This window comes from Oncorhynchus keta, chromosome 16 (assembly GCF_023373465.1).
Source record: "Oncorhynchus keta strain PuntledgeMale-10-30-2019 chromosome 16, Oket_V2, whole genome shotgun sequence".
NCBI classification, from domain to species: Eukaryota; Metazoa; Chordata; class Actinopteri; order Salmoniformes; family Salmonidae; genus Oncorhynchus; species Oncorhynchus keta.
The window spans coordinates 9,399,000-9,411,611 of record NC_068436.1 but is presented as its reverse complement, the minus strand read 5'-3'; the positions used below and the strand labels follow the sequence as shown (position 1 = coordinate 9,411,611).

At 42.3% G+C, this 12,612-nt stretch overlaps 2 protein-coding genes across 5 annotated transcripts in view; one reads left to right on the top strand and one right to left on the bottom strand.

Moving 5' to 3' along the window:
• The window catches only part of LOC118395568 (neurotrophin receptor-interacting factor homolog), a 384,346-nt gene that overhangs the window by 211,112 nt on the left and 160,622 nt on the right, over positions 1–12,612 (bottom strand). The window lies entirely within an intron of this gene.
• LOC118395579 (zinc finger protein with KRAB and SCAN domains 3-like) overlaps positions 1–12,612 on the top strand; it is a 128,283-nt gene that overhangs the window by 69,109 nt on the left and 46,562 nt on the right. For 2 of the 3 annotated variants that reach the window (XM_052465130.1, XM_052465129.1), the window contains 3 exons: positions 5,944–6,074; positions 6,278–6,463; positions 11,026–11,178. In XM_052465130.1, coding sequence (XP_052321090.1) covers positions 5,944–6,074; positions 6,278–6,463; positions 11,026–11,178 — 470 coding nt within the window. Of the gene's footprint in view, positions 1–5,046; positions 5,546–5,943; positions 6,075–6,277; positions 6,464–11,025; positions 11,179–12,612 lie in introns of those variants that run through there. The other variant, XM_035789423.2, reaches the window with a different exon arrangement.

Here is a 12,612-nt window from a genome sequence, read left to right as displayed (position 1 = left end):
GGCCAGGACCAGAGATGACATATTGTAGGTCAGTGGATGGGACATTGTCCTCAATTCTGGGCTGGGGAACAACACTGTTAACCACAACCAAAAACAGACACTTTAAAAAAAATTAAAAAAAATAATAATTTGTCTCCACGTCAACAGACTGGCTGAGACCAGGGAGAGGCGTAGATTTGGTCTGCGGGGACGGGAAGGTGTCCATATGAGGCGGGAGAGAACAGACACAGACTAGCGATGCTCCGTCCTGCTCCTATAGTTGTGATTTAGAGAGACTGCCTTCTATAGGATCTATCAACTGGAACATTGACCCTGCTACAACACAGACACTCTCTGGCCTTCGTCCTCCTCACACTCTCCTAATGTTAAACCAGACCTCAGACAATCCCAGTGCCTCGACACTAAATGGCAACACAAACCCATTGACAAATGACAGTCGTAGTGACGTTATTAGTAGATCCGGTGGCAAAGAGAAGCGCTTCCCGTGTTCATTCTGTGGGAAAGCCTTCAGTTTCCCCAAACAGGTGGATATCCACCAGAGGATGCACACAGGGGAAAAAGAATTTGGCTGCCAACTGTGCCGGGCTAGTTTTTCAGACTCGTCCAACCTGAAGAGTCACCTGAGGGCCCACACAGGAGAGAAATCGTACAGCTGCCCCCAGTGTGATAAGAGGTTCTACCATCAGCACCACCTGAAGAGACACCAGAGGGTCCACAGGGGAGAAAGGCTGTTCACCTGTATGCACTGCAGGAAGAGGTTCTCAGAGGAGATACCTCAGGATACACCAGCAGAAAATGCACACATGTAATGTAGTATTAGTTATTTTGTAGTTAATTCTGTTGGTTTTGGATGTAGTAGGGAACTGGATGAGGTGACTTGAGGGAAGAATGCGTATGATGAGGCAGAGTAGATGATATGGTGATGTAGGGCTGGGCGATATGGCCAAAATCTCATATCTTGATAACGATACATATCATGATATACACATTTTCTGTAAATTCAATGAATAAATAGTTTATATAAAATGGCCACATGTAAAGGCCTATTTCTTATGACATTTTTAATTATACTCAACAAATTAAAGGTATTTACTCATATTTGATTTTCGATTTTCGGGGGGGGGGGCTTGCCTGTTTTGCATGTTATTTTGCCATTAATACGTGTCACATATCAATTTGCATTTGGTTCCTTGTGTCGAGTGTAAGCACATTATACTTCATTCTTGAATCAACACAGATTTTTTAAAATAATAAACTTCAATGGCTCCATATTGTTAGGTACTTGAGTGGTGCCAGGACAATAACCTCTCTCTCAACGCCAACCAAACCAAGGAGCTGATTGTGCACTACAGGAGAGGGTCAAAAGGTAGCTGCACCGCCCTAAACCAGATGGCTCTTCAGAGGTTGGTGCGGTCAGCCCAATGCACCATCGGGAGTACGCTGCCTGCCCTCCAGGTCATTTATACCACTCTGTGTCGATGGAAGACCAAGAAGATCATTAGGGTCCTCAGCCAACCAAGCCACGGACTTTTCACTCTACTACAGTCTGGCAGACAATACAGGAGCATCAGAGTCCAACAGCCTCCGTGATGGCTTCTAACACCAGACCATCAGACTGTTGAACAGCCATTACTAGCTGTCTGCCTGTCCTGAACCTTAGACACTTTTTTGGCACACATTATCCCACTGACTCACACAAAAACACACACCCATACTTACAAATACAAAAATACACAAATACACACACAGTCAACTCTGCTGTCCTATGTACAGTATATGGAGACACTGGACACTTCCTGTTTTTTATACTGTTTATACACACTATTTACATAGTGTATTCTTGACACAGCTCACTCTAATACATCTGCTGCTGTACATATCATTCTTAGCATATCCTTTGGGTGCATTCATCCTGTGTATATAAGCACAGATTGCTATTTGGATTATTGATATAGTATTATTTATTATTATTCATTGTGTTGATAGAACTTCAGTAATGTTTTTCTCAAATGTACTTTGATAAAATCCCCAGCTAGTATAAATGCAGCCTCGGGATATGTGGTTTCCAATTTGCATAAAGTCCAGTGAAGTTCTTTGAGGGCCGTTGTGGTATCGGCTTGAGGGGAAATATACACAGCTGTGACTATAACAGAAGATAATTATCTTGGGAGGTAATACAGTAGGCATTTGATTGTGAGGTATTGTAGGTCAGGTGAACAAAAGGACTTGAGTTCCTGTATGTTATCACAATCACACCATGAGTTGTTTATCATGAAACATACACCCCTGCCCTTCTTCTTCCCAGAGAGATATTTATTCCTGTCTGCGCAATGAACTGAGAACCCAACTGGCAGTACGGACTCAGACAGAATATCCATGTTTCTGTGAAACAGAGTATGTTACAGTCCTTGATGTCTCTCTGAAAGGAAATCCTCGCCCTGAGCTCGTCAAATTTATTATCCAGGGACTGAACATTAGCGAGTAACAGACTAGGAAGTGGCGGGTGGTGTGTGCACTTCCTGAGTTGGACCAGAAGTCCACTCAGAGTCCCTCTTTTCCGTCGGTGGTGTTTTCGATCAGCCACTGGAATCAGCTCAACCGCCCAGGGGGTACGAACAAAGGATCCGATTCGGGAAAATCAATGCTGGTAATGCTTTTGAGTTCCCGCCGCTCTGATATCCAAAGGTTCTTCCCGGCTGTATGTAATAACATAAAAGATTTCCTAGGCTAATAATGTAAGAAATATGACAAAAAAAATAAATACTGCAAGTTTCATAAGAGCTAGAAACACGGCAGTGCTAGAAACACGGCAGCCCTATCCGTCAGCTCCGTTTTCGAGTCACGCCCCTCAGGGATCGACCCTTGTCGTGCTTTGCTCTCCAGAGCAGGGCACCGCTCAAAGGAGTGATCAATGGGGTAGCATTGAGTGTAGAAGTGGATCAAATAAATAAAAAATATTCCTGGTGTTTGTGATGCCCTCCGTTTGGTGAGACGCAGACCTGGTGGCAATGGCAAGACTGAGAACCCGGTCTGTCTTGTTGAGATTTGAGACAGTTTCTACTAGGTTAGGTCATATGTGACTCACCACCTTGATTTGGTCTTATGTAGTGAAATTGTGTTTTTTTTTACATTGGATAAAAGTAGAGATTCAGCTACAAAACGGTATATCATACAATGCATTTTTGAGGAACAATGTGAAAGTAATTCTGCTTTGTAAGTTGCTAAACTTTTGAGAAAATGGCCTTTGAATGTTTAGGTATCTAGTGAAGAGCTCTTCTTTGTCTACACCCATTCAGCATTGTTCACACCCTCTTATGCTTTAGTCCCACCCATATAGTTTCGCTCTCAGTGCTTTCAGAGCCCACACTTGACACTGGCTGATGATTTGTTTACCTCTGGATAACATGAAAAACAGCCTAACCAGCTCTGCTGGCAACAATTTCATTATGCTTTTTTTGCTGGCATCTACTCACACCTGCAATATTCAACAGGTGTTGTACACTTTAGCTTAAGACATGTACAGTGTTTCATTCTGGAAATGGTCCTCTACAAGCCAGAATGTTGAATACAGTTATATTTGAATTTACTCTGCCAAATGTATGTCACCTGCACAAAACTTTGCAAACTCCTGCAAGACTTCAGTTAGTATGCATGGTTCTGGTGTGTGTACTTCCGTCTTGTGCACCTGCCTTCGGTCATGAGCAAAACATATTAATTGCCACACACATAAACCCGCATTTTGAAGTTGGTTTAATAATACTTCATTGTGGATAACTGGCAGAGTAAGTGTAAATGTAATTTTATTCAACATTCGTTGTCTACATAATTTAGTGATAAGGATAGAGAAAGAACTGTGTGTCAACTGTTGGGGCGCCGAAGATGTACTCTTAAGTCTAAATCGATTCTCAATTGCCACGTGGTTCTAGAAACAACGCCCTTTACTTTAATACCACATCAAAGTAATTTCACAAATGTAAAATATAGACGTACTGTTTTAATTGGCTTTATCACAGTTGCAGCCAACAGTATTTTTCAGTTACATGTTTCTGGCAGCCTTCTTCCGTTACACACAGGTGTTCAGAGCACGCTATATAGCTAATTAGCACAGGAGGACCCTCTGTCTTCTATAAACACGTACTGTAACATGGATATATGGACGTGTGGGAACACTAATCCTAATCCTATAAAGGCCTGTTGTAATTTAACCTTGTTTTTTGCGGGGACTGATATGAAACTTACGTTCCTTACTTTTCTAAAACCGCACCGCAAGCGATACTTGTTAACATTGAGAGCAAACATCGGTTGTATCATCAATAGGTGATAAAGGTAGTTCGCGTCTATGAATGGGGTAGGGGCACCCATGCAACTGGGGATACGAAGTGCTCTTTGAGAGGGAGACGAGTTTGAGTGGGGCAGAAAGTTTACTATGCTTAAGGCAGTGAAGAGAGCAGAGGATAGGCCAAGGGTAAGTGTTCGACCGGGAGCCCCCCAGTGAGTAGGCCTGAAGAGAGCAATCCATAGAGGATGAGTATTAGTAAGGCAGGATTTATTGCTATGGTTATTAATTGTCTGCACTGATGGAGCATAAATCCCAGAAAATAGATGTGGTAGTGGCAGCAGCAGGAATTGGTAGGGCTAAAGTATTGGTATATGTGTAGGGTTAGATAGTGGTGCGATTTATTTTTCACCCTTCTTTTCTGTGACATAATGTGCAATTCACACTCCAACCTGTAAAAGACAGCAACACAGCAAGTCTACCTGCCGGAAACTCACAGGAAGGAGTAAACCTATGCTAGGATTAATATTTACCTTTCTGAGTCTTTGGAATAAAGTTGTATTATTTTCTATTCTATTCTAACACACTGTTCTTTGTAAACAAGTCTGCTTTGAGCTTGAAAGAGACTGATCATACGTGCAATGTAAGAAGTGTGTAATGTAAAATGATGTGTAATGTAATAAGCAGTACCGTAATTCAAAGAACAGCGCGCATGTATTTTCATGTAACCACACCCTTTAAACTATGACGCCAACAAATAAAATCCTTTCTCTTCTGTGTAAACGGAAGTGAACAGTTGACCAAAAACATTTCCACATTAACGTTAATATTGTTGTTATTTAGACGTTTATTAACTCACTGGAACTTTACAATATGACCCATTTAACTGCACAGCATTACCTCGTGTAGTCTTTAATTCGTATTGGAGACAGGACTTGATAAATGTTATCTAGGTAACGCTAGCTAGCTGCAAAAGTTAGCAAACAATGGCTAACTGTATGGTTTTTCACACTCAAATAGCCTCCATCATGGAGGTGCTAGCGAATGCAGCCGTGGCAGAAATATGTAAAGTCGTAGATGACGACTATGCAGTGTTTCGTGTGGAAATTTCTCAAAGCCAGAAAGAAAACAGGGGATTACGGAGGAAACTACAACTACTGGAACTGAAGGTGGCACGGGAGCGCGCAGAGAGGACCATTCGAGAGCGCGTCCTCGCCAGTCGTCCCAGTAGTGTCAAGATCCTCGACAGATACAGGGGAATGGCAAGAGGTACATTTTGCAGAAGGCTGCAGGGCCTGTGGCCCGATTCCCCTCTCTGCATGTGTTCAGATGTGTTATCCAGAATTGGGTCTTGGTCAGTTTTTGGATAGTATGCAACTTCCCCAGATTACTTGACTATCTTTATTTTACCTGGCAGATCAATTAAGGACAAATTCTTCTTGCACAAAGACAATATCATATTCTAGCAAAATTCTTGAATTTCCGATTGTTATACTCAATATATATGTTTTGATGTATGTAATATAATTAATCAATAAATACTATATAAAAAAGTTATGAATAGTGTTATCTTACATCCTTGCCAATGGTAGACATTGTCAATAGTGAACAATATAGCATTGACAGTACCTAACTTAACCACTCCTTTTTCCCACAATCACTCTCAGGTGAAGGACATCTCACTGGAGGCCACAGGAGCTTTGTGAAGCCAGCAGGGCACAACGCTTGGAGAGATGACCAACCCATATCTATAGACGAGGGGAGTGGAATCTCAACCCAGCATGTTATCGTAATAGAGGTTAGTGTGCAATAAACATGTTATTTGTAAATTACTGTACATCAAATGTTGCCGGTTTATTTTAAAAAGGTAACCCTCAGCTATTGACTTGCTTACATGTACATCCTTATTTATCTGCCGTAGGGGCACTTGTGAGACTTCCCTACGACGTTATTATCCAATTCAACTCATGTACCTGTAATAACCCCCTCTCTTCTTGTCAGCCTGCAGATGCAGAGGCTGTAGGTCCTGGAGGATCGTCTCTGGTCAAGCAGGAGAGGACTGAAGGAGAGGACCCACGACACAGCAGAGACATCCAGACTGGCGCAGTGGCTGAAGTGGCACCCCTTTTAGCCACGGAGGACCCCGCCGCCACGCCTCAGCCCAGGAACCGACGCAGCATCACGGAGGTCAGTGGAATGCTGAACGCCGACCTCAAGTCAGAGACAGACAGCGAGAATTTAACTGTAACACACAGGCTCTTACACACAGGACCTGACCAAATGTCAGACCCAGAGAGACTGGGGCTGGGACCACTGGGCTGTCGTCCTGCTCCTGGCTCAGAGTATTTGCTTTACGGTATCCCGAGCCCGAGGATGGTTCATTACCATCGGGACTCAGGTGACACGTTGGAGACTGGCAATGATCTGTCTTGTACTTACACTACAGAGATGGACACTGGCAACATGCACTTGCGCTTAGAGAGACAAACTGATCTGTCTCGAGAGGACTGGAACCAGTACAGTAGTAGTGGATACACTGAAGGGTGCCTAGATAAGAAAGGGGACGATATAGTGGTAGATGATGTGAAAGTGGAGGGCGACGTTCCTCTGACGTGGAATGTAGACAAGACTCACTTAGGAGAAGGACATTCAAAAGGCAGAGATTTTTTAGATTACAGGGAAAGCTTGGAGACAAATCCAAATGTCGCGACCCACTCCCATTTGCACGTGCTCAGGGATCGTGAACCTGTGCCCACGTCGACGGGGCCTTCCAATTCACATGGCTGCGTCCTTTTTGATAAGGTATTGAACTCAGAGGACCAAAGGGCCAAGGAGCAGGGAGGGAGACCAACATCTGGCAATAGCAAAGAGAAACGGTTCCTCTGCACGTTCTGTAACAAAGGCTTCAGCTGCCCCCAGAAGGTGGAGATCCACCAGAGGGTCCACACAGGAGTAAAACCCTTCAGCTGTACCCAGTGTCAAATGCGCTTTGCTGAGGCTGGCAACCTGAAGAGGCACCAGAGGGTCCACACAGGGGAGAAACCCTTCAACTGTACCCAGTGTCAGATGCGCTTCACCCAGGCTTGCCACCTGAAGAGGCATCAGAGGGTGCACACAGGGGAGAAACCCTACAGCTGCCCCCGGTGCGATATGCGCTTCGCCCAGGCTGGCAACCTGAAGATGCACCTGAAGGTCCACACGGAAGAGAGGCCGTTCGCCTGTACGCACTGCGGGAAGAGGTTCTCAGAGAGGAGCTATCTCAAGATACACCAGCAGAAAAACCATTCCACACGATAGCCTCTGATTTTCATTGTTGTCAGCAGAAAATATCCACAGATGCATTTGGAATAACGAGAGTAACACATTTCAGTGTTGAATATTCCTGGTAGAATATTGCATTTAGACATTGTGTGATATATAAGCCTAAAAAGTCTTACATATTGTGTTTGTACTGTGTAGGCTATATGATGTTCAGAATTGCATGTTTCATTACCTGCATTCAACTACCTAATTTTACTTAATACTATTTCTCTGAGAAACTACTATTTCTATGAGAAAATGTATGCGGTTTATCAACTTCATGGTGATTTTTTTGTTGAGACATTACATTTGAGTAATTTAGCAGATGCTCTTATCCAGAGCAACTTAAATCACAGTTATAGCAAGTACAGTTTCCCTCAAAGTAGTTATCAGTAATATCTGTGCATGTAGGAAAATACTATTTGTATTTATTTATTTTAATGATTCGGGGGGGCTTTCTGATTAATTTAAGATTATATTTGAAGAGGTAGGGTTTCTGAAGATTGTCAGTGAATATGCTGTCCTTACTTCAGGGGGAAGTTGGTTCCACCAATTGGGTGCCCGGACAGAGAAAAACATTGCCTCGGCTGGCCGTGGGACGGCCAAGAGACCATAGGTGGCAGAACAGAATGCTTGGGTTGAGGTGTAGGGTTTGATTATAGCCGGAAGGTAGGGAGGGGCAGTTCCCCTTGCTGCTCCGTAAGCAAGCACCATGGTCTGCTAGTGGATGCAAGCCTCAACTGGAAGCCAGTGGAGTGTGCTGAGGTGTGGGGTGACATGGGAGAACTTGGGAAGGTTGAACACCCGGTGGACTGCGGAGTTCTGGATACGTTGCAGGGGTTTGATGGCACAAGCAGGAAATCCAGGCAACAGAGTTGTTGTAGTCTAGACAGTAGGTGACAAGAGCAGGGATTAGGACCTGCATCGCTTCCTGTGTGAGGAAGGGTCGTACTCTATAGATGTTATAGAGCTCCTGTCAAACTCATCACCCATGTTATAGAGCATGAACCTGCAGGAGCGAATCGCTGCTTCGATGTTCTTTGCACTCTGGGAGGGGGACACCATCGGGGTGCAGCTTCGTCTTGTTGAGCTTGAGGTGGGTCGACATCCAAACTGAGATGTCTGCCAGGCATGCAGAGACGTGTATGTGTGGTTTTCATGTGATGTATTTTAACACTTAAATGTTTAATAAACACAAAATGGGACTTTTCATTCAAAGACTTTCATTGAGACTCTTTAATATACATCACATCTGATCTCACCCTATTCTGCATACACTCGACAGCGCTTTATAACTGTAGTGGGGATGGGTAAACACTTCATGTTGAAAGTGTGTTTATTACAGGGCCGGCATTATGGGCGGGTCTTAGGGGGGCCCGCCATACTGTATCTCCATAATCGTCCAAAAAAATATTTTAATATTTATCATTTATTTGACCGAGAAGCGCGCCGACAGAAAGACCCATCACTGTCAGATAGAGTATCCGAGCAGCCAAAACAGCACCCCTCTGTCTCAGTATGTGTAGCCCATTTATCTGATACTGTCTGGACTAAAAGAGTTTGGCATGACATTCTCTTTTTTGACCGCATCAGATAAATGGGCCACATATTGTAAGAAAGAAAGGTGCTGTTTCAATCGTTCGGATGCTATTTTGGACTAACGTGTGAAGGTAACCTACTTTCAAAGTGATTTGTTTTACAATCAGATGACAACATCATGACGTGTTGTGTTCATGCCACATTAAAAGGCAGACTAATACATTTTTACAGTTAAACTACATGCGTTACTATACAACCCACAATACAAGTGCAAAAGCAGTCTTTTGGACAGCTCATGAATACAAAACAAATGCATTAGGCTACTCTGCTACTTTTAAAGTCATGCCCCCCTCCGTCCTAGACTTTTCCTAAATAAGTCTATAATACACATGGTCAGAATCTTAATATCACAAACAAAATTGGTGTTATAGACCATTTTAGGAGGCCCCCACAATATGGCCTGCTCCCTACCTTCTCCCGATTAGTTGAAGATGTCATGCCAGTTGATAATCACGCAGATAATTGTCTCGAAGCTGAACCTAAACTATACCGAAACTAAATTAAAACGCATAAGAGATTAAATAAATTAAGTAGGCTACAGTATGATGGGGGAGAATGGATGGGTTGATGAGCAAGGGGAAGCGAACAATGCATAATTACAGTGGGGCAAAAAAGTATTTAGTCAGCCACCAATTGTGCAAGTTCTCCCATTTAAAAAGATGAGAGGCCTGTAATTTTCATCATAGGTACACTTCAACTATGACAGACAAAATGAGAAAAAAAATCCAGAAAATCACATTGTAGGATTTTTAATTAATTTATTTGCAAATTATGGTGGAAAATAAGTATTTGGTCACCTACAAACAAGCAAGATTTCTGGCTCTCACAGACCTCACAGACCTGTAACTTCTTTAAGAGGCTCCTCTGTCCTCCACTCGTTACATTAAAAATCATTAAAAATCCTACAATGTGATTTAAAAAAAAAAAAATTCTCATTTTGTCTGTCATAGTTGAAGTGTACCTATGATGAAAATTACAGGCCTCTCTCATCTTTTTAAGTGGGAGAACTTGCACAATTGGTGGTTGACTAAATACTTTTTTGCCCCACTGTATGTAATCACCAATTGTTAATGAAGGACAGGGCGGGCAATTCTATTGTATTGATCTATTTGAATTCTAATCTGAACATGGTATGTACTCTATCAGTGTATTCTGGATCTCTTGGAGTACACCGTGAGAGCGTGTGTAATTTACAATGGCAAGAAGGCCAAGATGAATGAATGCACTCGTTAGCGTTCCTACAAAATCTGAATAAAAACAACTCAGATGGTGTGGAAGAATGAATCATGAGCACATCTCTGATGAGTCTTCTGATTCTGAGCCTCAACCTGAACCTATTCCTCCGAGTCCAAAGCGCAAAACATACCTAATTGTGCTCACTGAGCAGGTGGTTGCGCCACCACCAAATGAAATGGTGAGACAGGAAAGCGTACGGCACTATTCGGAATAGAACAAGCCGGTGAGAATTCTACGGGCCATTATCAGCACAAAATGTCTTCACTGAGAGAGCAGGCCCTACATCTCAAGCAAGAAACCAATTCAGCAATGCACTCCACAGCTTTCGTTTAGGCTGTGTGACATGGACATGCTCCAACTGATAATTAACTTTTTGACTGTCATATCAACACTTACAATTTACTGAACACTTGAAAATTATATATATATATATTTTTTTTTACATATATCCACATAGGTCCCGAAAAAAGCATGCCCCCCTATGAAAAAATCTAATGCCCATCAAACGGATTTGTTCTGTCACCCACCCTGGTTTATTATCTGTGTGTGCGTGTTTAGATTATGTATCTGATGGAGTGTATGTCTATTTAATCTGTATCACCTGTCTCTTCCAGGAGAAGGAGGGTCCAGAGGTGCTGCTGGTGAAGGAGGAGAGTCTGGGGAACCCTGAGGGGACCATGGTCATGGAGGACAACCAGACTACACCTCCTCCTGAACCCACAGAGGAACCAACTGAGCAGCACAGGACCACATACAGTCTCACTGAGGTGAGCCCACTGTGAACTCCTGTCTGAATGGTATTAGGTCAGGGCCGTATTCACAAAGCCTCTCAGAGTAGGAGTGCTGATCTAGGATCAGTTTTGTCTTTTAGATCATAATGAATAAGACTATGTAGTCATGTGAGGACGATGAGCACTCTTACTCTGAGATGCTTTGTGGATTTTATTTTGTCTAAACTGTGGGACCATGCCTTTTAATGATTGAACCATTAGTGTAAAGTAATCAAATTAATTAACATGTGTTTTTATTTAACCTTTATTTAATCAGGGAGTCATACTGAGACCACGGTCTCTTTTACAGATGAGCCCTGAATTACAGAAATTAGAGAAAATACACACATCAAAATATACATCCAAAATGCAACCAGAAATTAAAGTCATTAAAAAAAAACACATTAATCAGTAACAAGGTCCTCAATCAGCCTTCTGAATTGCCCTAGAGGCACCAAAGTATAAATGTAAGAACATTTGGAAGATTGTTCCACATATACGATGCAAGAAAACTGAAAGCTGATTAACCTAACTTAGAGACCAAAGGTATTCCCGGAGTTAGCCAACCCTGACACCGGGTGTAGTAACTCATAAGTCTAAAGTTTAGCAATAATGTTAGGTACAGTGGGAGTTTTTGTACAAGGGCTTTATAAATGGAAATGTATCAACCTATGTGACATCAGAGGGCCAACCAACTTTCTGATAGAGATTGCTTTGATGAGTACTAAATCTGACACCCGTATTAAAGCACTATGATAACAGCATCTAACAGCTTTAATGAAGTGGCAGCTGTGTTCATGTAGATGATGTCGCCATAGACTTAATAATTTGCTGTCTACTATTTAGCGAGATGCATGATCTATTTCTTTAGAAGAAGCCTATTTTTATTCTCAACTTCTCCATATTATTTTTAAAAGACAGCTTTTCAGCTATCCAGATGTCCAGACATTTGTAGGCAGGGACACGATCAATATGGACACTGTCCAAAGTACATTAGTTATTTTTATGCACTCTAGATAACAACATATTCTTAGTTTGACCTGCATTCAATACTAATTTCAGGTCAATAAAGTTTTTTGGTAATACGATGAAGACCGACTGTAGTTCAGATAAAGCCTGGTCAATCGTGGGGGAAATAGCATACACAACAGTATCATCGACTTGCAGGTTACAATTTTTTGTAACCGGCAACAATATTGTTAATGTAAACAGTAAAAATTACAGGACCCAGAATAGACCCCTGCGGGTCTATTTGTCAAGTCATTTTTAAACCAGTTATACTGAACAAAAATATAAACGCAACATGTAAAGTGTTGGTCCCATTTTTCATGAGCACAAAAAGCTTATTTCTCTCAAATGTTGTGCACAAATTTGTTTACATCCCTGTTAGTGATAATTTCTCCTTTGCCAAGATAATCCATCCACCTGACA